At 53.7% G+C, this 25,007-nt stretch overlaps 1 protein-coding gene across 3 annotated transcripts; it reads right to left on the bottom strand.

Annotated features, from left to right (window-relative positions):
- Positions 1-6,887: 6,887 nt before the first annotated feature.
- On the bottom strand, positions 6,888-20,560 carry KCNA2 (potassium voltage-gated channel subfamily A member 2). Of its 3 annotated transcripts, none has more exons than XM_025417284.3 (3): positions 20,431-20,560; positions 18,765-19,104; positions 6,888-18,279 (listed from the first exon to the last, which is right to left on the bottom strand). In XM_025417284.3, the coding sequence occupies exon 3, from the start codon at positions 18,114-18,116 to the stop codon at positions 16,617-16,619; it is 1,500 nt and encodes a 499-aa protein (XP_025273069.1). In that variant the 5' UTR covers positions 18,117-18,279; positions 18,765-19,104; positions 20,431-20,560; the 3' UTR covers positions 6,888-16,616. The 3 variants fall into 3 exon arrangements, with proteins under 3 accessions (XP_025273069.1, XP_048966952.1, XP_025273070.1); XM_049110995.1 differs by lacking the exon at positions 20,431-20,560 and adding an exon at positions 19,534-19,785; XM_025417285.3 differs by lacking the exon at positions 20,431-20,560 and adding an exon at positions 19,568-19,785.
- Between the last annotated feature and the right edge of the window lie 4,447 nt (positions 20,561-25,007).

Here is a 25,007-nt window from a genome sequence, read left to right as displayed (position 1 = left end):
CGACCTAAGCCTGGAATCCTCTTCCCGCATCAATCTGCACATCCCCCCCCCCCCCCCCTGCTTAGATAGGCCTTATCCAGCTCACAAAAGCCCCCTACCGGTACTCCTCATCTCCTCAACCCCCATAGGAGCAGGAGCTCTCACTGGTTTACTGGTATATAGTCCCAGACTAGAAAGGAAGGGAGTTCAAGTCTTTGCATTCCTTATAAAATCAAGGGAGGTGTTGGAACAGGATAGGGGTTTCATTCGTGCTGCCTGACTGTGTACATCTCCCTTGTCAAATCCTATCGCTCTTGACTTCTTTTGAAGAAAAATGTGGTGCGTGTGGCTTGATTGATGGTTGACAGACTAGGATTCCAATTACTGATTTGCTGTGTAGCCTTAAGCAAAATGCTGTCCTTCTCTGGGCCTCAATCGTCTCACCTATAAAATGAAGCAGTCAGTATAGTTGACCCCGAGACCTTTTTTAGATCTGACAATCTGGGATTTTATTGTCTTCGACCTCCCCACCTCTCACCTCACTCTTGGTGACAACAGATGTGAGTTCTGGTTTTTGCATCCAGCTGGGTGTCCTTAGCAAGTTAGGATCATTTCAATGCCTTGGTTTCCTCCTCTGTAAATGATAATGCCTGCCAGGCTGGCCACCCCATACACGTATCATGAGGCTCAAGAGATGAGAAATTGCTGTGAGGTCTGGGTCATGAATAAGAGGGAGACTTAGCAGCATGAGCTTTGGAACCACATAGCTGGGGCTCCAATCCTGCCGTTGCAAGTTGCAAAAGCTTCCCTATGCCTCAATTCCCTTGTCCATAAAATAGGGATGATTAGAGTCTACCACATAGGATAGTCATAAGGGTTAAATTAGTTACTATATGAAAGTGCTTAGAACAGGTCCTGGCACAGAGTAGGTGCCAGATAAACATTTGCTTCTATTACCCATTCATGGAATCGTTCTTTCCTTCTAGAGTCATTTATCAAGAACCTCTTCATATGCTATTATAGGTTCAAGGCTCATGTCCTCCACTTCCCCAATTTATTTTTTCCCTCCACCTTTCCCACCTGAGGGGGGGAGCGGTCTTACCAAGAGGTATTTTTGGCACAAGGAGGGCATCTTATTTGCCTTGCATTCCCAGAGCCTACCAGGCACATACAGTTGCTCTGCAAATACTGAGTTGGCAAGCAGTGAGGAGGACCCAGCACTGGGCAGGTTCTGTTAAATACTGGTTTACCTGTCAGGTTCCCTGAGAACAATAGTTCCACACGGTGGGCACTGTCAGGAGGAAGTTGGCACTCAGCGAGCCCAGTGTCCCAGACAGAAGCCAGCTCTGGGATTCTGAGGCACACCTGCTAGTCCAGAGCCGAGGCTCCTTGCTTCCTGGGGCACTTGTCCTCCAGGGTGGAAGGCACTACTTAGTGAGTGCTTACTGGGTACCAGGCATTGTGCCAGGCGCCTTCCAATACCCACTGCGTCCTCATGGCTGTCCTGTGAAGAGCAGTTGTCCCCCACCCTCATGTCTGCTTCATAAACGAGGAGCTGGGCTCCAGCTTGGGGGGGAAGGGGATGAGGGAGGGAGGAAGAACAGCAATCCCTTCAGCCACTTCCAGGACCCTGAAAATAGCAATTGAGGAAGGAGGCTGGGGGCGGGTGCAGAACCCCCTAGACTTCCTCCTTTCTCTAGACCAGGAGCTGAGGCTCAAGGGAAGAAAGCTTTTTCAGGAACTTTTAATATAGCGATTGCTCATTCACACCTCGCTGCCTCGTGAATCCCGTTGACAAAAACACCTGAGGAGGGTGATCTGATTCCATTGCACCTCATAATCCCTACACTTCCGGATTCTTCCCCAAGGCGCTTCATTCCTGTTTTCTCCTGGAGGCTCCTTGAGATGAGAGGGCTCAGGAGACAGCGGAGTCCTTGCTGGTTTTTGCTGCAATCTCTTTGTAAGTCCCAGCTGGAGTTGACCCCACCAGGGGGGCTGTGGTGTCATAGCAAGGGCACTAGACATCAATGGCTTCCAGCTCTCTGGGGCCTGAGTCCTATTGGCTTTTTGAGTTTGGGCAATTACTTTGCCTCTCTGAGCCTAAATTTCCTCATCTGAAAATTGAGATAGTGACAAAGACCTCACAGTTACTGTAAAGATTAAACTCGTTAAGACAGGTTGATTCTCCTGCACAAAGCCTGGGCATGGGTGCCTTATATTTTGGTCAGATTTGAATTGTTTATTCAGTCAGCATGTTTACTGAATATCCACTTTGCATAAGGAACCCTTCGTTTCTGGATTTGATAGTGTTCAGCGTCAAGGCCTTAGGTTAAGCTGAGAATGATCAACGCAGGTCTTAGGCTTTGTGAGGACTTGCCTAACTCTACCTGTGTGTGCGTCTGTGTGTGTGTGTGTGTAACCCAACCTTGACTCCAAAGCCCAGCATTTTCTTTTTAAAAAATTAAACAAAAAAATTTAAAAAAGATTTTATTTCTTCATGAGACACACACACACACACACACACACACACAGAGAGAGAGAGAGAGGCACAGAGACACAGGCAGAGGGAGAAGCAGGCTCCATGCAGGGAGGCCGAAGTGGGACTCCATCCCAGGACCCTGGGATCACGCCCTAAGCTGAAGGCAGATGCTCAACTGCTGAGCCACCCTGGTGCCCTCCCCCTAATTTTAAAAATTTAAATTCAATTTAATTAACATATAGTGTATATTAATTTCGGATGTAGAATTTAGTGATTTATCTGTTGCATATCGCACCCAGTACTCATTCCATCAAGTGCCCTCTTTAATGCCCATCACCTAGTTATCCCATCCCACTCCACCCCTTCCCCTTCAGCAACCCTCAGTTTATTTCCTGTGATTAAAAGTCTTTTACGGTTTGTATCCCTCTCTGATTTCATCTTGCTTTATTTTTTCCTTTCTTCCTCTATGATCCTGTTTTGTTTCTTAAATTCTACATGAGTGAGATCATATGATATTTGTCTTTCTCTGACTTGTTTCACTTAGCATAACAGCCTCTAGTTCCATCCATGTTGTTGCAAATAGCAAGATTTTTTAAAGATTTATTTATTTATTTATTCATGAGAGGCACAGAGAGAGAGGCAAAGACACAGGCAGAGGGAGAAGCAGGCTCGCCGTGGGGAACATGATGTGGGACCCGGTCCTGGGCCCCGGGGATCATGACCTAAGCAAAGCAGATGCTCAACCACTGAGCCACCCAGGTGCCCTGCAAATGGCAAGATTTCATTTTTTTTTGGTAGTCCCAGTAATATTCCATTAAATGTGTATAGACCACATCTTTATCCATTCATGTGTTGATGGACATCTGGCTCTTTCCATAGTTTGGCTATTGTGGACATTGCTGCTATAAACATTTGGGGTGCCTGTGCCCCTTCGAATCATTATGTTTCCGTGCTTTGGATAAATACATAATAGTGCAATTTCTGGGTTGTAGGGAAGCTCTATTTTTAACTTTTTGAGGAACTTCCATACTCTTTCCCAGAGTGGCTGCACATTTGCAATCCCACAAAGGGTGTAAGAGGGTTTCCCTTTCTCCACATCCTTGCCAACATCTGTTGTTTCTTGACTTGTTAATTTTAGCCATTCTAACCTGTGTGAGGTGGTATCTCATTATGATTTTGATTTGTATTTCCCTGATACAGAGTGATATTGAGCATTTTTTCATGTGTTTGTTAAGGCTCAGCATTTTCTAAGGCACCAAGATCTCTTCAGTCTTGGAATTTGGGAAGCCTGTAGGAACACTTTAGATTCTAGTCCCTTGGGAAATGGGAAGAGTTTGGCCCTGGGGCTGCTGTGGGGCTGGGCAGACTTCGGAGGGCAACTTCTCTGGCACCTGTGGAAGTGTGTGCAGTGGGCAAGGCATCAGGAGAAGCATGACACCCTGACCATGGACTAGTTGCCTCAAGTGATTCAGACCACCTGTATGTAAACAGCAGTCTGACCCCAGAAGTGAGATTAGAGGTCTCTTGTAGAGCCAGAAAAAAATAAAGACGTAAGGGGAGTCCTAACATGGCCATATTTCTGCTGTCCCAATGACATGGATATTTTGGCCTCCATTGTGATGATGTGATGTAAATAGTCATTGATTCAATGATTATTTATTGTGCCTGGCACTGTCTCAGATGCCGGGGATTCAGAGATTAAGGAGACACTTACAGATGACTGCTTTAGGCTGGGAGAGAGAAGGCACCACAAGCCACTGAAACACGGCTATGGTTTTACTTCTCACATGGTTGTTGGTAGCTCCCCAAATGATCAGTGAAAAGAGTATAAATCTTCATCAGAACAGACATGGGAAGAGGCTGGTTTTCCTGGGTATAGTAAGCCATGTATGTGGGAGATTTTCCGTCCAACTTCACTGCAAATCATTAAGCATGGAGCCCTGGCTAGTGTTCAGGTTGGAATAGGTACAGAGCAAAAGGCCTTGATATTTTTGATAAGCCAACTTGTGGATGTGTTGCTTACTGACCTATGTGAGGGCCAGGTGTGAGGGGTGACCTATGGGAACAGATGGGAGAGAGAATCAGAGCTGACAGATTCAGAAGTGTCTAGACTTCCTCCAGTCAAAGAGATGCAGGCTTGCCTCATTTGCATGTCATTTAAATAGCACTACTTTCATATCAGAATACGAGGTCTTTTTCAGCTAGGGAAACTTCAAGTCTGAGGCCCAAGCACAGCTACCAAGAAATGTCCTGGGAGTGAGGTCTGGTCTAGCTCTGTGCTGACCAGTAGTAATTCACGGAGGGTAAAATTTTGTCTTCCCCTGGAAGACCCACAAGGGGAGAGCATCCTAAGCACCAAGTGCAAAAGTATTTGTTGAATACATGAATTTTTTTTGAACAAATGATAACTTTTGGACAACTGCTTTTCCTTCCTAGGCATTGGGGAAAAGGTATGGGATGTAAGTTTGATCCATGGTTTTGACTTTTGGGGCCCTGGGCAGCTGTGGACACTATCTGTGGTAAAATTACCATACCACAACATGTCATATAATTTGGGGAGTTTTCTAGACCCTTTGAAGTCAATTCTTGTGTCTCTTAGCCCAGACTGGGAGCCCCTGGACCAGAAGAAGTTGAAAATCCTTCTTTTACGCCTCAGATTCCCAAGAATCCTGGCCTACTTGGGTCTCTCAGGCATGGGAACCTAAGAGAGAAGATGCATTTGCTATTTTTTTTGAATTCCCACTATGTTCCAGGTGCTCATTTAATCCAAGACCAAGTAGACATCATGGGTCCTTTTATAGAGATGAAGAACCTGAGGCTTAAAGAGAGTGAAATCGTTTCCCTGGAGTCATGGAGCTAGATTCACACCCAAGCCCTGGGCTCCAGACCCTTTCTCTTTCCGTAAGGTTAGCTGTATTTCTGACTTGTTCCACTACAGCTCCACTCCTTTTGCCCAGCACACTGACCCCTGGACGAGGGGGGCTTGTACCCACTGTAGCCCATTAAGTACCTCTCTTCATTGGGAGGCACCTGCTGGGCAGAGCCCAGGGTCTCAGCCTTCCTGGTGCACAATGCACAGGGCAGGCGGCCCAGGACAGCCAGGGAAAGGTCCAGTGTGCCCAAGTGGCATGGCTGGCCTACACTTGAACTGGCTGAGCCACCCCTGCCATAGATGGAGAAAAGAAGGGGAACTTGGTGCTGTAGCTTCCACACGTCCCCATTCCCTTTCACTCTTCCCTTTGACATATCGACCTAATGAAATCTAAACAGTCAGGGGCAGACAAAACTCTCTCCAGCTCCCATCCCCCCGCTCTTTAAAGGCAGGAGTTCCATCATCTCCCCGGAGAAACTGGCAGGAGAGACCAGACCTGGGGCGCGCAGATTCAGTTTCCCATTTCTTTGGGGGCAAGGAGCCCTATTAGTTACCATTAGTCTGCTTGGGGCTGTTCTGAGGGTTCTAGGCTCTTCTGGATACTTCCCACTTCCTGCTCCATGCCAGGAGAAGTGCCCACTGCGACAGTCACTGTCCCAAACGGCTCTCATCTCTTTATCACAGCCTCCCTCGTCACCGCAAGACCTGCTGCCCAGAAACAGCACCCTCTGCAGGTGAGACCAGGGTGGGGGTCCAGTTGCTTCAGTTGGTCAGTTTCCTAGAGGCGGAGCGTGGCGGACCCTGAACGGGGACATTATTCACAAGAGACCAGGAGCAGGGTGGAACGTGCTTGCTGGTGGCTGAGGGCAAGGACTTCTCTGTTGTGGTGCCTCACCCCATGGCTACTTTTGAGCCATCTGAATGCTGGGAAGTCCGGCTATGGACTAGATTAGCCCTTGGCAGAAATCAGACAGATGTGCCTCAGCAGCTTGGGTGCGTGCGTGCGTGTGTGCATGTGTGTATCAGACTCTTTTCCAAGGAGGTGCCACTGCATCACTGCATGGCTGGAGACCCAGGCAGCCCCCCTCCTGGGGAGGCAAAGGCAGAAGGTCCTCCTTACTTGAGTGTTAAGAGTGTGGTTGATCTAGACCCCTGGGCGCCAACAGCAACGGGCAGAGGTAGGTACAGCTGGAGTTCAAGGAGTCCCAGGGGTCTGACTGCCTTTGGTCTTCAAACTGGATCCCCCTTCCCCACACATCCCCCCAGCTCCACAGAAGATGCAAGAAGCACTGACATAATGTGGACAAGAGCTCAGACTCACCCTCCTATTGTCCCATCCACATTCTCTGCTTCATGTGCACTGGGCCTCCGGGCAAGGGTGGGTGGGCACGAGGCCCAGGTGGCCTCAGATGCAACCAGGGGAGCCCTCTCCAGACTGCCTTGGTCTCTGGTGGGGCCCTCGTGGCCGCAGAAACTGGGGTGAGGGTGAGGCGAGCTCACAGGGATGTTGTAGGGACAGTAATTCGGTCAAGCAAGCAAGAAGGTGGAGACAACCAATGTGTGTCAAAAATTTTATTTTATTTTTTCATTTCACACAGAATGATGTTAAAATAAATCCTCAGTAATATATATATTTATATACCTATTTACTTGTGTTGATATTTACAAAAGATTGTGGAGCTCTATGAGGTCTATGTACACCCATGAACAGGTAGGCAGGCGATGTTCGTTGAGGCATGTATGTACACACGTATGTATAACCTATGTACAAATATCAGACCCTACTGACACAGGAACTCTCAGCTGCAGAAGTCCTGGGTGGGCAGTTTTGGTGGGGACAAAAACTTCCAGAAAATGTCAGCAGGAATGATAATACCTACACACCCTGTGCAATGCACTTACAGCTGGTGTCTCCATTTTCACGAAGCGAACAAATAGTTAAACGCCTCCCGACTCCCATGAGTCTTCCCCGCCAGCCCTGCTCCGCCTTCAGCTCCCATTGGCCCCCAGCCTCTTATCACCATGGAGACCCCGGTTCCCTTTCGGCATCATCCTTACGAAGCTTTACCGTCAGCCTTGGAGTTCCTTCTCCTATTGATCCCAGGGAGGATTATTTATGTGCCTCCGTTTTTCTGAGTTTTCAGCAATCGTTAGAGACAGGACACCGGAGGGCAGCTGCGGAGTCATGCACGGGCCCGAGGAAGCCAGTGCAAACCCTAATTAGAGTCTGTGCTGCATGAGCCTAAGTGAGCGGCCATTTCCACATGTTATATGTGTGTGTGTGTGCGTGTGCGTGTGTGTGTGTGTGTGTATGTGTGTGTGCGCGCGCGCGCAATATATAAACTCTCCCGAGACAGCCTGTATCAGCACATAAGCACACAGGTCTAGAGGAGGAAATAGCATTGGGCACTCCGGAGCGTTGCAGCTGCGAGCCTGCTGAAAGTGGAGAATCCGCCTTGATTCTGGCACATTAATTCCCACCGTTCCGAGATTACCCTTAGTGGAGAGAGGGGTGCAGGGGTGCAGAAACCCAGGCTGAGGCCAGTTTGGCCGGGGCACCGTTCGCTCAGCAGGCTGGGGCTCGATCATGGGACTCTCCCGCTTCCTGGGGCCCTTCAAATGAAGGAATCATCCGAGCACGACAACAAAAGGAAACTGGGTCGCGGATCCCACGTGAAGGCGGAACTGGGGCAAGCACAGAGCATGTTCAGGGCCTCCGGGGCTGACATGCCGCGCGCCAGCGGTAGCCGGGCTGCGCCTGCTCTCTCCCCCATGTCCTGCCCGCAGCCCTTTGCCCCTTTCCAGCCGCACCTGGCGGGGCACGGGCCTTGCCCTGCACTTCAGGAGCAGAGCAAGGCAGTTGCGTCAGCAGCAGGCGTGGAAAGTGCTTGGTAGCCACCCGAGCCCCGAAGATTCCCTTCCTCCCAGCCCTGCCTCTCGCTTTCTCTAGCGGCCCTTGTACAAACAAGGCAGCCAGTGTCTCGGGAGTCCTTTTTAGGGAGAAGCAGGGCTTCACGCCTGCCTCTCACAAGGGCTGGGGAGAGACACAGGACTGAGTCCTCTGGGTAGCTACCGCAGTCCTAGCGCACAGCCGTGTCTACGCTGCCCTCAATTACCTCGATGATGCAGCAGCTGTCCACATTATTATGTAATCACACCTGCCCTGTGCATCCATCCCTGGAATGATGCAGGGAGTTCTCAGCTGTAAACTCATCTGGAACATTTCTGACTATTTTAGGAGTGCAGAGGAGCAGAAAGAGTTCTATCTGTTTCCACGCCAAGGTTCACGCAGCGTTAAGAGGAGGCCATCCGGGCATGCTGCCGCCACGGCCCGGTTTGCCCGCCGGTCACGCTACGCCTGGGATGGGCTTCCACTGCCTGATCTTGGCCAGCTCGGCTAGACTGGAGGCTGCCACGAACGGGGGTTGGCAGCAGGCAGCCCTGCAGTGCCCCGCCTGCCCCAGACAGCAGTGAGGACTGCCCCCTGCCCCCATCCAGGCAGGCTGCACACAGCCGAGTGCGGGATGCTAGGCTGGAGCCCTCTCCCACGGCTCTAACACGATGCTGGGGACGGTGGAGGCGCAGAGTGTGGCCAGCCCAGAGCTAGCTGTTTCTCCAGAGAGGCCAGTGACTCACAGCTGCTCCGCAGCCCGTACCCACAAACTACGTTCAGTCAGGACAACAACGGGGTGGCTTTGTTAGTGCCACTGGTTATCACACATCTTGCCTTCCGTGGGACAGAGATGTTCTTTAGTTCTTCATCAAAAGCTTCACTCATACATCTCTTGAAATTCAAGCCTAGGACACCACCCATGACAAAGAAAGCCTAACAGATCAGTCCTGGGCCGCCGTGTCTTCGAGCTTTCCACCCCGCCAGATCCAAAAGTTTGGAATAACTTTTTTGGCTTCAGTGATGAGGTTACAGCCAACCAGGGCAGATGGAACAAAGGAAAAAGCACCTGGCCCTTAGATCAGACTTCCCTTTTATCCCCAAGTCAGGCAGCCACCTGGGAGGGATGGGAAAGAGGTGATCCTGGAGCCCAATCGTTTGTTAGGAAAGAACTGCCTTCTAGAGAGGTTCCTACGTGGAAGCAAAAGAGCTGAACCGGAGAGGTGGTAAGAATGCAAAGGAAGGTCGTTTAAAAATTCAAATAAACGCCGTTTATTCCTCGGGTTGCCAAATTTATTCCACATCAGTGAAGCTAAGGGGATCAGTCACTGTATAATTTTTGAAACAACGGTATACATATATACATATACTATACATATATATACACAGATATATGTATATATGGAAAACCTCTGATAACTCAGGACCAAGTAACCAAAACCTCAGTTACCGCAGGCATTACGTTCTCTTACTCTACTTTCTGTAGGAAGAGGCAAATGACAGCAAGGGCATTATCTGATGAGCCAGGACGCACCCAGATGGCCAACTTCTGGGAATGCCTTGCAGCCAGCATACGTTCAGCCCGTCTCTTTGGTCTCTTCCGTCTGCACTTCCGCACGATGAGCACTGAGGTTTACAGTGTTGACCCTGAGCAATGCAAGGTCTTCTGTCGTCTCCAAACTCTCTACTTGCTAAGGCAGGAAAGTTTATACTGACCTACTTAGGAAATGGGTTTGTTTTTGTTTTTGTTTTTTCTCAACAGCAAAGGTTGAACCCACACGTGGCGTCCCATTCCCACTCAAACAACCATGGTTGTAAAGCAGTCGGGACACTCCCTTCCCTGAGGATTTTCCCATCAGTTAACTGAGGTTTCGCTGTACACACGTGTATAGAGCAAGGTAGACTGAGAAGGGTGCAATAGGACCCTGGGGTTGCCAGCCTTCCTGATTGTCCAGTCTGAATATTTAACCTCACAGATTCTTTCTTCAGGAGAGGGGGTTTCTCCTGAAGCTCCCAGTTATGTGTGCAAATACATGTGCAACTGCGCACAGTAGTGGGTGGTGGGGCCTTTGCTTCCCCAACGTCATGCCCTAACCACCCACTTTCTATCCCTGTAGACGTCTACCCTCAATAACTTGCTTCCCTCCACAGCTCTCAAGGAGTCCCTCTGGTTAAGCGAGTCAGCTTATTTTTGAAGGACAGCCAGAGGGCAACTCCCCAGATGTGCCCAGGCTACCTATCCCAGGTAGGATGCTCCAGGCCACATTCCCCCAACGTCTGTCTCCCCAGGGAGGGGGGCGGGGGGGGGGGAGGGGAGACAAATGGATTAAGTAATGGCTTTTAGTGCATGGAAATGATCTTCTGTAATGGCTCAGGATGCTTTATTCTTATCTGTTGGTAAGTGCTTTCCCGCGGGGTCCCATTATACCCTGCCAGACTGACTGACAGGCAGATGGGCTGGCGTGAGGTCGCCCGCACTGAAGGCTGCAGCGCCTCATGGGTGGTGAGAATGCCCTGTGAGAGCTGGCAGAGAGGGGCGGCTGGGAGGGACAGGGGGACCGAGGGGCCCGCAGGGACAGAGAGATGTGCCTGTGGGAAAGAGCGCGACCAAGAAGGCCTTCTCGCGGCCCTTCCTTGCCGCCCGCCCGCGCTGCACCTCAGCCTATGTGTACACTCCAAAGGAGGGTCAGAGCCCCCGGGGGCAGGAATTGCGTGGACTTGCAGGAAGAAGAGGGAACCACAGACAGTGATCTAGTGCCCAGAAGCCAAGGGTATTATCTGATAATCCAGGTACTATCCCTTTTCGGTCCTGAGAACATGGTTTTGAAATAGCTATTGCTAAAGAAAACAGTCACGATTTATTGTATTGCACTTTTCCTTGTTAAAAATGTTCAAACGCAAACTATGAGAGATGGAGCTGAGCTTTGGTGGGAAGGGAAGCAGAAAGAAAGGAAAAGGGAACCAGATCATTTTAGGGAAGAGACCCAGCCCAGCTTGCAGAGGCTCCGCCTCCACCGAAACCTGCTTGCTGCTTTGGTGGGGAAACACACCAACACTTCAGGGCTGACTCTGAAGACAAGGATGACGGTCACGGGAGCCACAGGGATACCTCCCGGCATCCAGCACCCTGCTAGCTGACTCAGGTGGCTAACAATGTTAGAGGTTAAGGTCTTGAGTTCAAACCTGGCAATGGACACTTTGCAGAGGGTGGGGGATCTCCACTGTGCCAAGGAGCACCCCAGGTGTTACAGCCCGTGTGGACCAGCCTCTCAGACCAGGCAGCCATCACCCAGATGGAGGCTGTTATAATAATGGGCCCCAGGAGAGCCAGAGGTAGAGCAGAGCTCACCATCCCCACTCCTGGGTAAACAAAGTCCTGTGCTCTTCCTGCCTGCCACGGGGGCTCTGGTGCCACCCTCACGTGCAGTTTGCAAACTGTCCTAAGGTCTCCTTTGGGGAAAGTCAGCCTCCAAATCTTTCCTCCATTACTGCGGGCTGCACTAAACCCCCAGCCTGAGACTCTTCAGGGGGCTGCCCTCCCCCAACATGGCTCAGTGCTGATACTCTATGGCTGACTCTGAGGAAGGAAGTTGGCCAAGTCCACCGCGATGATGGAGAGATCCAGGGACAGCAGATAGGACAAGCCGGTCCTGAAGCCCTCCCCACACGAGCACACAGGCCCACAAAACTCTCACACAAAGCCAATGGGGCCTGGAGGCACACTCCTTTCAAGAGGCTAACCTCCTGGGACACACTAGTCCATCCTCAGAAGCCCAGCTGACAGGGACAGAGGGAAGCCGAGAGGAAGGAAGACAGCGTGTCAGACACCACAGAAGCTTCAGGAAGCACAGGGCCCTAATTATGTCCTCAGTTAGGTTTCAGCTCTTGCAAAGTTTACACAGCAAGAGGACCCTCTCTTCCTGGTCATCTCTCCGCCTTTTCTGGACTTCTTTCTCTTTAGCCTCCTGAAAACTCCAACTTACTTGAAAGTTTGAGCTCATGGAGACACCTGCTGAAGCCGAAAGGGAAACTGCTACCTTCACTTGGAAGCTCACGGAAGGCCCGGCATCTTGCACTGAACGTGCACAGTCGAGCCCACGCGTCCATTCCCTGCTGCTGCCCATTCCTCCGTGAAGACGGGGTGCTCTGGCCATCGTGGGACCCGCCTGGGAGGGCCACAGGAGCGAAACCAAGATGCCCGAGCTGATGCCTGACTTCAGTTCCCAACTTCCATCCACGGTGATGCCTTGGCCAGAAAAGCACTCAGCTCTCAGCCAGTCCTACCAGTGGGAGGAAGCAGCTCTGTGCGCCACCCAAAACAGTGAGGAACCTTACAAAGCATTTAAATCTGGCCTTAGAATATAGGATAAAAATCAGGCTGTCTGGAAAATGATCGCTTGCTCCTGTGGCATGAGGTCTGTGTCCTTAATCATGTTTTAGGTAAGCTGAGTTAGTGTGCATTTCCACAAGGCCTAGCAATTAGATGGGAGGCAGGGAGTCCAGGTAGAGGCCTGGCAAAGGAGAGGAGCATGCCTGGCATCAAGCAACCATAGAGGGGACTCAAGGGTTGACCCCACTGGGCTTAGGCCCAAGAGCAAGTGAAATGCCACAAGCAAGGAAAGGGTGGCTCGTTTTCAGAGCCAAGTCTATGCGTGGTCTTGACTTTCAGATCCACCCTGATAAAGTCATTGAGGATGGAAGGGCATTAGGGTCTGTGGACTGACAGGATGCTGGGGCATCTTCACTCTGGTTTTGGGCTCAGAACCCTGCACTTTCTTGGGCCATCCTAGCTTTCAAGAGAATGGAGCTGAATCTAGAGATCCCAGGGGTTGGGAACAGGGGAGCCTGGGCCAGAGGATTGTCTATGTGGACTCGCTCTGAAGGATAGGGCATGGCAAGGAGTGAAATAGGCTGCTGGTTGTCCTAGGTCTTCCCACACCCACATTTCTGGTGGGAGGAAGGTAAATAAGTAGAAGCCCTATGAGATTCCCAGTCTTAATCGGAGATCTGCCTAACAATAAACCTCAGAGTTTACTTCTCTGAAATCTGGAGGTGAAAGAAAGAGGGTAGAGAAAGAGGCTTCTTGAAGGCTACTGAAGGGTGTGGCTGCAGGCTTGGGAAAGGTGATGAAATCTCATCTTTTGTTTGTGCCTACTACTAATTTATAGCTTTGGGGGCAGAGAGATGGATCTGAGTACACGTGCACATGTACATAATCCATGTGAATTGTGTGCGTATGTGCTTGGGTGTGTGTGCTGGATTTTGTGTGCCTCACATGAGTAAATAAATGCATTAGGTGTATAAACTGAGTTTGTATGTGTTTTATGGGCAGAAACAATATAAAGTATCCTTGGTGTACTGTGTACTCATATCCATTGTGTTCATGTGGTTTTTATGCATTTGCCTCTGAGCTGTCATTGTGTCTTTGTGTGTGGTGTATGTAGGTCTTCTGTGTTATGTTCTGTATTGGTGAGTATGTTCCAGGTTTGTACCGAATGTGCATATTCTGGATACCAGTGTAGTTCTCTGTCATCTGTGTATGCCCTTTTCATTAGCTGGCCTCTGTGCATTTCACATAGCATGTTTTATATTTGTGTGTGGCAACAGTATATCTGTTTTGCCGTGGGTGTGCATACATGTGTGCCTACACCTGTGGGTATTTTATAATCCCCAGGTCAAGGACACAGGGATAGATCTCCCCACTTACCAAGGCCTTGGGTATGGGCTGTTTTACCATCTGTTTCCCAAGGTCTGTGCCCTTCCTACCCCACGTCTTGGAAATTCAGCACCACCTCCCATGAAGGAGAGGAAGAGAAGCACAGGGGCATCGCACTGGGCATGGGGTGTCCTGCAGATCCCTGGGGAAGTGGGTGACCAGGAACTAATGAGCACCCTGGGCCTAGCACCCTGAGCTGGTGCCCCACCCCCCAAGGTAACTGTAGGTGCTAAATAGCCAACGGTGAGGCGAGGCCTAGAGCCACCACTTGGTGGCCTGGACCACACAACTCACTGTGTTTGGGAAATGTAAGCTGTTATGTGGGAAGGCAAAGGAGCCAGTCTGTGAAGCGAAAGCCTCCCCAACTCAACCCATCCCAGGGCCAGCCTGAACTCCACCCGTAGGTGGTGCAGGGCTCATTCACTCTCAATCTGTCCCAGGCCAGTGAATGATTCTCTGCCCACCCTTTGGTTTGTTTAAAAGCAGCTCTGATTGCCAGTTCAATGGGGAGAGAGTTTGAGACTGGCAATTGAAAGGATGCCTGTGGATCATCTAGCATCTCCATCCCTTCGTCCAGGACTTCAGAAGTTTCCACACAGAGGAAGCTTCCTTCAAGTCTAGACCTGAGGCATTGGGTCCCTGGAAGCCTTCCTCCTCGCATCCCTGGTTTCAAGCATCCATTCTGGCTCTTTAGGAAAAGGGTCATTAAAGTGACTGATGCAGAGCCAAATGACAAGAAAAACCAAAGAGAGCGGGCAAAGACGGGAAGAGAGATGATTAACATGATGGGCTGTAGAGAGGAGGCCTGGGGTGGGTCTGGCCCAGGGCAGCTGGAGCTGTGAGGGCCACAGGCCCTTGTGCACTCGGTAAGACGAGCTTCAGCCATGGCAAACTGAAGCTGCAGCACATGGAGGGCAGAAGGACAATTCTAACATCTAAGAATCCATGAAGACTGGAGTGTCTGAGGCAACGGCGGCAAACCCAGTCCCAGTGGGGTTATCAATGAGATAAATTAACCCATTAGGCCTCTCAGACAACCAAGCCACCAAGCAGTGGATTTGCTCCTGAACCTGAACTCCAGAGAATGAATATATACATATATATATATATAAGTATGTGTGTGTGTGCATGTGTGCATATCTACATATACACACACGTGTATGTATGTATATAATACTCAGTATATACATACATACGCTAGTGCACATAGTCAAACACATGCATAAATTGCCCTGTGTCAGAAATATTGCATAAGCTTATACAAGGTTCAAACGCAATTTCTTCTATAGCTAGCTAGGCAGAGGGACTCGTGAAAGATACTCAATAGGTATTTTTATACATTGGATCCACAAATCCGCCTGTCCTCGGGACCAGAGGCCCTGGTCAGCTATAGAGTCATGCCCGTGACTAGGTTAATTCTTAAGGTGCAGTTACGTGAGGGGTTCAGGCGCTGCTCTCCTGCTCACTTTCCAGGCTTTGTGGAGGTCTGTGCCCCCACGTGGAAGATAGAATAAGGGACGGGGTGGGCTGGAGAGCCAGAGGCTTTGGTTCCTCCTTCCAAGTAGTCTCTTTTTTTTTTTCCGACTGAGGGCTTTTGTCCTCCGATGGGGGGCGTGGTGGGGGGGGACACCAACCCCTAGGTCAATGCCACTCCGGGGCTACGAAGACGCCAAACATGAATACTGTGTTAGGCTACTAAGAAAATAGGTTATCTCCTGTGTTTTAAATATTGAGATTCATGCAGCAAACACCCATGCAGCTCTATCGCGTCACTGGTAATTGCACTGCGGGGCCAGAGCAGCTGGCACAGCACGAGGAAAGCAGACGTCTGCAAACTCCAGTATAACGAAGAAGTCAGACGTGTTTTGTGACCCTGAAGCCTGCAAGGATGGTGAGATCTGAAGCGGAGAGGTCCCTTGGTTGGTTAGCTTCTCCCCATAGGCCTAAGAGCAAACGTGCAACTTGACAGCTCACATTCGGTCATATAGGCGGTCCCTCCCCCTGGGGTTCCCTCACAGCCACACCGCAGAGAAAAACCAAATGCAGCATTTTCCGTTATGAAACACCAGCCTCCAGAGCATCTACTTGGCAACTGCAGTTCACAAACCCCAGCCCGTGACACAGAAAGTAATTCCAATACACAGGACTGTGTGTTCTTTTCAATGCAAAAATGGGAATGACCTTTTGAATCACTACCAGTGCTTTCAAGCTAAGCCATCATGGTTTTCCTCTGGGAAGGGGGAGGTGGGCTCATACGGGACGAGGCGGTTGGGGGCCCAGTGGGGAGTGGAGTGGTGGCGGAGGATGCTCGGGAAGGGTCGGGTGTGTCTCTTGGGGTGCTGTGTGCATTTAATTAGGAAAGGAAGGTGGCACAGATGTGGTGGGTTATGTATTCAATGTGAGGTGGACCCCCCCCGCCCATGTGTCCTTCTGAGATTCTGGCTCCACTGGTGACTCCCCTGTTTGGAAACCCCTAAGCCGGTGATGAAGATTTGCATGAAAGCCATGGATAGATATTCTGTGTTCTAAATCAAAAATCAAAAGATCAAAAGTCACTTGCACGACTATTGCTTTCCATGCAGAACCAGATACACACTGTAGAACATGTTACTACAATGCAGGCTATTATGCAGTATCTGCATTAGTTCCATGGAGCTGAGAGTACGTTAATAGGTTTCAATCAGACATCAGTTAACATTTTGGTAATATTCACATAGTTTGTATTAGCCAAAGTGCAGTTGGCCGTTTTCAAGTTTTCCTCTCTAAAGTCCTCGTTACTGTTGTTTACCCCCTCCTGGATCTCCATGTAATCAGACTTACTAATGGTAGAGGCACTTCTACTTTTCTTCAGGTCAGGGGAGGATGGGATCTTTGGGCAGCTCGTCACTTGCAGGTACTGGGCCTGCTCCTCCCCCTCCGTCTCCCGGTGGTAGAAGTAGTTGAAGTTGGACACTATGACGGGGACCGGTAAGGCAATGGTTAACACACCTGCAATTGCACACAGGGAACCCACGATCTTTCCCCCAATGGTAGTTGGAACCATGTCTCCATAGCCTACAGTTGTCATGGAGACGACTGCCCACCAGAAGGCATCCGGGATGCTGGGGAACTGGGACTCTCGCTCATCGGCCTCTGCGAAATAGACAGCACTAGAGAAAAGGATGACCCCAATGAAGAGAAAGAATATTAGGAGGCCCAATTCTCTCATGCTGGCTTTGAGGGTCTGACCTAGAATCTGGAGACCTTTGGAGTGTCTAGACAACTTGAAAATCCTAAAGACTCTTACCAACCGGATGACACGGAGGATGGCCAGTGACATGGCCTGCTGGCCCTGCTGGGCATCCTCTGGCTTCTCAGCCAGCTCCGTCCCCAGGGTGATGAAGTAGGGAATGATGGCCACAATGTCAATGATGTTCATGATGTTAGTGAAGAAGCCGGCTTTGCTGGGACAGGCAAAGAACCTCACTAAGAATTCAAACGAGAACCAGATGATGCAGAGGGTTTCTACGATGAAGAAGGGGTCGGTGAAGGAAGTTGACTGCTGGTACCCGATTGTGCTGTTGGAGTAGGTGTGGAAGGTCACCCCGCCACCGTGCATGTCCTCGTTCTCATCCCGGAATATGGGCAGGGTTTCCAGGCAGAAGCTCACAATCGAGATCAGGATCACCATGACAGATACGATAGCTATAATCCTGGCAGGCCCAGAGCTCTCTGGGTATTCAAAGAGAAGCCACACTTGCCTCTGAAACTCATTTTCGGGCAGAGGACGCTCTTCCTCCTTGATGTAGCCTTCATCTTCCCGAAACATCTCCATCGCTTCTTCTCCCAACTCGTAAAACCGAATTTCTTCGGAGAAAATGTCTAAGGGCACGTTCACAGGCCGTCTCAGCCGGCCCCCGGACTGGTAGTAGTACAAAATGGCATCAAAGCTGGGGCGGTTCCGATCGAAAAAGTACTCGTTTCGGAGGGGGTCAAAGTACCTCATCCGCTTCTTGGGGTCCCCTAAGAGGGTCTCCGGAAACTGGGCTAAGGTCTTGAGCTGGGTCTCAAAACGCAGCCCCGAGATGTTGATGACCACCCTCTCACAGCACTCATGGTCTGCCTCGGGGTCGTAGGTGTCCTGCGGGTGCCCGGGGAGGGCGGCAGCCTCGTCCGCTGGCTCTCCAGTGGCCACTGTCATAATGGGGACTGAGAGAAGGATCTCACGCTATGCCTTCCAGCTGCCTGGTGGCAGGGAGCTCAGGGTGCTGCTTACGGCCCCAGGAAACACAGGAGCATTGGCCTGGGTTCCTGCAGGAGAGCCCTGATGGCTCTCTGAGGGCCAGAGAGATAGCCCGGCTTGGCTGAAAGACAGAGGCAGTTAAGGAGGTGAGACCACTCAGCATTGGCAGCCTGACCTGCCTTGCTGCTCCTTGACTCCTCTCTCTCAGCCAAGAGCTCGGAAACATGACCGCCATGGGCATCCCCATCACCACCACTGCCACCACCATCATCAAAAAGCAAAGCTTACGTTCACCTTGTAACCTGGCTGGGGATCAGAGGCAAGCGGGTGGCGGTCTCTCGAGAAAGCTCTGGATTGCCCTGTGCTGGGGGAAGGTGGCTGGTACAGGGCCCCCCCTCTGCACTGCACAGGAGTGCAGGTGTCATAGAGCAGAGCCCCATACTAGAGGCTGAAAGGGAGCCCTCTCCCAGGCACTGAACTAATGTCTTGCAGATACCTGCACCCTGGGAGGAATTCACAGTGGTGGATCTTGGGCTTGGGTCTCCCTCACGGCCCCCTCTCCAGTTACTCTACACACGGCTGTTATTAAATAAGAGACTGATTTACCTGGCAAGGCAGGAACCTGAAGCTCTCTTCCTCGAAGGGCTGATCAGATACTGTGGGAATCCTAGATACACAAATAGGCAGCCCGACTGCCCATCACGTCTTCTCACTTGAGCGAGAAATAATGGTGAGTCATTCTGGGCAGGAGGGCAGGCTCCAGGTCCTGGAGGTGAGCTCCAGAACTGGGCTGGCCTGGAAGGGCAGTGGAGCGCCTGGCCAGGGGCACAAGGGCCTTGAGGACCGCCACACTTGGGTCTGGAGTAAGATGGAAGGAAGGAGGCAAGATGTGAAGCTCAGCAAAAGCTGGAGTCCTCCTGGCTGTCCTCAAGAGGTGTGACGTTGCCTGGAAAAAACAGCAGCAAGGTGGAACCAGGGCTTTCGGGTGGCTGGTGCCAAGATTTAGGAGGGGTCGCCAGGCTTCCCTTCCATGCCCACCTTCCGTGCTGGTGTCGTACCTGAGACCTGGCCCTCAGCCTCCCAGCCTCCTCTGGGCAGGCTTCCATTAGCTGGAAGCATTTTCTCCCAGGGAACAAGCCTTCAGGCTTGGCTGGGCCTGCCTCCTCGGGGGCCTCCCTGGGCCCAGTCCCATCGTCCTTGGTCCTCACCAGCCGTCAGGAGGGAATCTGGGCCAAGCCCTCCCACCCCCAGGTCAGGCTGGGGCATCTCCCCAGCCCAGCCGACCGACCGCGGGCTCTAACCCCGCAGGGCCCAGGGGGAGGAAGAACGCCCCCCCCCATCCCTGGCCCGGCCGGGGCCCCAGGTCCCCACGCACAGGCCATCCGAGCCCATCTAGGGAGGCTCCTCACACAGGAAGGTCGACTCCAGCGAGGCTGGCCGGCCTGGTCCCAGGACTTGCTGTCCCTAGGGGGTCGCCGGCCTGTAGGCTTCCCTCCGAGCAGGGTGGCATTTGATCTGGGGCCACCGATCCTGCCCCGGCACAGCCTCGCGTCCCCGCGGCAGGAGCGCAGAGCCGGGGCTCGGGGAGCTTGGCAGCCACGGCCGGGGACCCCGGGAGCCCGAGGAGCCCGAGGAGCCCGAGGAGCCCGGCAGCAGCCGCGTCCGGTCTGGCCCCCTGCCGGCCGAGCGCGCCCCGGGGCGGGGAGGGTCCGGGGCGGGGAGGGTCCGGGCCGGGGCCCCGCGCCGCCCTCACAGCGAGGGGTGACCCTGGCCGCCAGGGTCCGCGTGGGGGGCGCTGCCCGACCTCCGCGTCGTCCTCCGCGGCGCGGCCAGGGAGCGGGACGGCCCTGCCCCGCCGCGGAGCCCCTGGATCCGCAGCCGCGGCCGGGAAGGCAGGCCGGCGCCCCCCGCGATTCGGGTCCCAGCCGCCGGCACCGCCGAGCACACCCGGCTCTGCCGTCACCCCGCAGCTCCGCCCGCGCCGTGCGCAGCCCCGGGCCCGAGCCCGAGCCCAGCCGGCGCCCCCCCCCCAGCAGCCGGTGCCCCCCCGGCCCCCGCCCCCCGCCGGTGTCCCCCGGCCCCCCGCCCCCCCAGCCGGTGCCTGCCCCCCCGCCGGCGCCCCCCCGCCCCCCGCCGGTGCCCCCCCAGCGGGTGCCCCCCCAGCCGGCGCCCCCCCCCCCCGCCCCGACTCAGCCGAGCCCGCCGCGCTGCAGGCTGCGCCGCCCGGTCCCGCAGCCCCCGCGCGCAGCCCCGCGCCCCGACTCGGCTTTACCCTTCCCGCCGGGCACCCGGGGCCTCCATGCTCCTGGGCGACGGCGAGCGCCGGCCGAGCGGCGGTGGCGGGCGGGTGCGGGCGGCCAGCCGGAGCCGGCTCTGCAGTCCCGCGGGCGGCGCGTACCGAGCGCCCCGCCGCCGCCCGCAGCCGCACCGCCCCCCGCGCCCCGCAGCGCCGCACCTGGCCCGGCAGCGAACTCCAATTAAAGGGCCGGCGGGGCCCAGAGCCGAGCAGGTGGCCGAGCCCAGCTCACCGCAGACGCCTGGGGCCGCCGCTGGGGGGGTTATGGGGGGCGCCGGCTGGGGGGGAGCAGGGGGGACGCCGGCTGGGGGGGGCATGGGGGGCGCCGGCTGGGGGGGAGCAGGGGGGCGCCGGCTGGGGGGAGAGGGCGCCGGCTGGGGGGGTTATGGGGGGCGCCGGCTGGGGGGGGCCAGGGCCACGAGCTGAGGGCGGGCGCAGGGTGTTGGCGTGCAGGACGCAGTGGCTGGCAGCTCTCCCGCGCGAGACGGGGTGTGCGGACCCCCCAGGCCGACCCCTCTGCTCCGGGCTCTGCACTCCCCCCTCCTCCCCCCGCCCCCCGCCCCCGGACCCAGCCCTTCCGTGGCTTGGAGCGAGGCGACGCAGCAGGTGTAAGGCCGCAGTGTGGCTGAAACCTGCTGCTGGGGGTCCTGCCAAGGAGCAGAGCTGCAGAGCCGGTGGGGGGGGGGGTCGGCCTCCCTCCCTCCCTCCCCCAGGCTGCAGGGAAGGCTGTATGCCCCCCCCCCCCCCCCCGCAAACGGTCTCTCTGCGGACTTTCACAGAGCCAGCTGGCCCACGGGCCTGACACTGGGGGCACAGCCCCTGGGACCGGGGTGGCCAGAGCAGGATGCCCTCTGCTTTTGGAAGAAACTGTATGGGAAGCCCAGCCTGTCCTCTGCTCAGATGGTGGATCCCAGAGGGCCCAGGGTGCTCTTGGGAGCCACAGGACAGCTCATGGCCCTGGGAGTTCTGGTCTCTGAATCTGTGTCAGAATCACAGTTCCAACCAGGGATTCCTTGAGCCTCCCCCCAGAGGGGCTCCAGCCCCAGGGAGGCTCCCGCTGGGTCCTCCTTGCTGAGACCTTCCTCCCCAGGCCTGCGGCTCGCGATGGAAGTTCTGAGAGCCTGCGAGGTCCAGCTCTGTGGAATTGCTGCCTGCCATTAGGGTAGTCGGCTAGGTTTGGTGGAGAGCTGCAGGGGGTGGGCCCGGAGGGCAGGGGCCTTAGTGAGCCCTGGACTACTATAAAAAGGACTGGTTTGGTCTAGAAGTTAGACCCTCAGTGACCCAGCCTGAGCGTGGCCTGGGGTGTTTTGGAGTCAGCCAGGCTGGGACTTAAATCCCTGCCAGGTACTAGCTGAATTAATTCAAGTTTCTGGACTTGTGTCCTCATCTGCAAAATGGGGACACTTCACGGGCTGCTGGAAGGGTTAAGTGGCTTCTGGGAAGAGTGTAGGTGCCCCAGACACTCCGCAAATGATGAGTTCTCCACTCTGCTTCCCTGTGAAAGTCCCCGTGACTCCCAGCCTGTAGCTTAGCTTGTGACTGCTGCTCTAAGAGCCCAGTCCCTGGGCTTGGCTGGCCTGTTCCCTCTGCTTCCCAGGGTACCACACTCCTCACTTGCCCTGAGCTTTCAGGCATTCCTCCCGCCTTCAGCAGACTGTCCTCCAGTCCATGCTCGATGACACCCCTTCTATAAGCCTCACCTGCTCAGCACTGCAAGGCTCCGTGTCTCCTTCTGTCCACTCGGGTGCTTGTGGCGATTGAAGTACGATGGACATCCATTTGATCACACCTCTACACTTTCCTGGCCTTCCTCCTTTGTCAAAATGCAAGCCGTGGACAGAGAAAAGCACTCGAGGGAGCATGAATAATGGTGCTAATTGGTAACGTGTGCCTACCACGTGGCAGACACCGGGCCGAGCACCTCCAGCGCAGCGGAGCCTTGATCCAGCCCCCTGAGCTCGTTTCTACATCAGTACCGTTTCAGGGGAGAGGAGACTGAGGCAGAGACAGGTGAAGCAACCTGCCCAAGGTCACTAAGTGGTGGCTCAGAGACGTGAATCAGGGGTCTGTGACTCCAGGGCAGACACCCTCAGCCCCCACAACACCCTGCTCGGGTACAGCGAGCAGCCTCCGACCCCCCCACCTCTGTCCTGTCTGATTGGCCTCAGGGGGTATGTCCTCCTACCTCCCCCCTTTCAGCCTGCCATAAGTGTGAACAACAGAAGAGAAATTAAGGAAAGAAGGAGAGAAAGAAAAAAACCCCTGACATCAGTTGTACAAGGGCACAGGGCGTGCCTCGTCCCCGAGTGGTCGGTCTTGGTTGGGTGGGCTGTGCTGTCTGAGAACAAGAACACGGGCCCAATTCCCACCTCTGACACTTCCTAGCTGTGTAAACTTGAGCAAATTGTCTAAACTCTTTGAGCCTCCGTTTCTCATTTGTTGTGTAGGATGGTGGAACTACTCACAGGGTGGTCTGGTTTAAGCCAGTTACGATGGACAGCTGGCCTCACCTCGCTGTTTAATCACTGTTTAATCACTGTTTCCAGCCCGAAAGAGGTCACCATTTCCTACTTCTGGCCACTGAAGAACAGTTGGAGTGCCCCCTTGATCCCTCCCTGGGGTCGATCAAACCCGGGAGGACCACTCCTTTATCCTTCAGTTGGCTTTCCTGCTTGGGGGCCATGCCTTGCCTTCAGTAGAGTGACCCGCCAGGGACCTGAAGTTGTGGGTTCCTGTACTCTGTGACTACGGTCACTGAAAGGAAGAGTTTATGACAGGGCACATCCATGCCTCACCCCGGCCCTCAGCGGCAACACCCTCCTCCCGAGGCTCTTCAGCTACAAGAGGGATGTTCTCTTAGTACTTCCCATTGCAATTTATGAGCACTGAAGACTACATGAGCTCCCTTCTCAGGTGTCACTCCCAGAGGAGAGGCTCTCCCTCCTTGCAGGACTGTCACCTCTACTGATGCTTGGTTGCCCGCCCACCGTGGTGGCGCAGCCCCCTCTAACCCACAGGCAGCAGGTCAGGGAAGCATGGAATGTGGGCCAAAGCACCCGGCTGACAGCTGTCCATAGGTCATTTGACTGCACCCTTTGGCACCACCTGGAGGGAGAGATGCCATGATCTCTGTTTTACAGATGAAGATACTCAGAGAGGACAAGCTGCTTCCAGGGTAATTTAGCTGGTAAGTGGTGAGGCCGTGATGGAACTCAAGAGGTCTGACTCCACAAATCACTGTTCCATTCGGCTGCCCACTTCGACCGGTAGCTGGGTGCCAGCCCTCTGGGCTTGCTTCTTGGTCTTGGGAGCATGGATTCTGGCCAGCAGAGCTTCCAACCTGACAGGAGGTCTGTTTTAGAAGCTGTTTTAGAAGTTGGAGTCAAGGCAGTGGCCCAAGAGATCTCCACGCTATGGCCTTGCCTGGTGCAGCTCTACTCATGCTTATCCCTCACTCTGGAGCTTTAGTCTTAGCATGCAGAGCTGTGTGACCCAAAGTCACTCCCTTGTCCTTTCTGTGCCTCGGTCTACTTGTAAGATAGGAAGGATAGCATTTGTCCCTGGCTCCCCTTGCTTCATAGGGTTTAAAGAGAGAGTGGAAGGAAGGAGGGGAGGCATGAAGGACGGAGGCTAACATTCAGTGTTAGTGGGTATCAAGGTCTCATCTGTTAGCTTCAAAGAAGAGAATTTATGTGAGTGCACTTGGAGAAGCGGGAAGCCTGGTCAGTGTGGAAGCGTACACTGGGCTTGTGAGCGCTGTTGCTGCTGTCATGATTGTGCTCTGCCAGTGTGCACCATGTGTGAGGTCTGAGGACTTGCCCTGGAAGTGGAATGAGCCACCTACTTACCTGAGGGCTGCCTCCCGCAGGAAACCTTCTTTTTTTTTTTTTTTTTTTCCGCAGGAAACCTTCTGAGATTAACCCCGGCTGCCTGCAAGGTCTCCTCTGTGGAGGTCTGGGCCTCAGCTCCTGTACCGCTAATCTTGGCCTTTACAAACACAAGAGGATATTAAGGAGTGGTAGAAGGGGTAGACCTTCCCTCTGCTTTTGGAGCCACTGTCCTGGGTCAGGCACTATGCTGGTGGCCTCACCCTCTCGCCCCGGCTGTTAACACCCAGAGGCAGAAGAGCACAATGCTTAAAGTACAACCTCTGGTGCTGGCGGGTCTAGGGCTCAACCCCAGGCCTGGGGTTTAGCTCTGTGCTTTAGCTCTGTGACTCAGTTCCTCACCCGAAAAATTTAATTGTGTGGCTGGGATGTAAAGCATCTGGAACAGTGTGTAGTCCATAGCGCACGCTAAGTGTTGCTTTCAGCAGATCATCCTCTGCATTGCCTGATATGGGTAGGTGGCCCGGATATTGGCGGGTGGGGCTGGGGCTGCATCTCTGAGTGTCCCAGCCTCCCACCTGTAAGAGGGACAATTCATATTCTGCAGCTGGCTCCCCAGATGGCTCCCGTCTGTATGGAGCCTGGTGGCTCAGGGGCAATCAGCTCAATCACGTGAGCCAGGTCAAGGTCCTGAGCAAAGGTTTCTTGCACCTGTGCTCCAGGCAG

Source organism: Canis lupus, chromosome 6 (genome assembly GCF_003254725.2).
Source record: "Canis lupus dingo isolate Sandy chromosome 6, ASM325472v2, whole genome shotgun sequence".
In the NCBI taxonomy this organism is placed as follows: domain Eukaryota; kingdom Metazoa; phylum Chordata; class Mammalia; order Carnivora; family Canidae; genus Canis; species Canis lupus.
The sequence above is the reverse complement of the archived record's forward strand: the minus strand, read 5'-3'. Positions and strand labels throughout refer to the sequence as shown.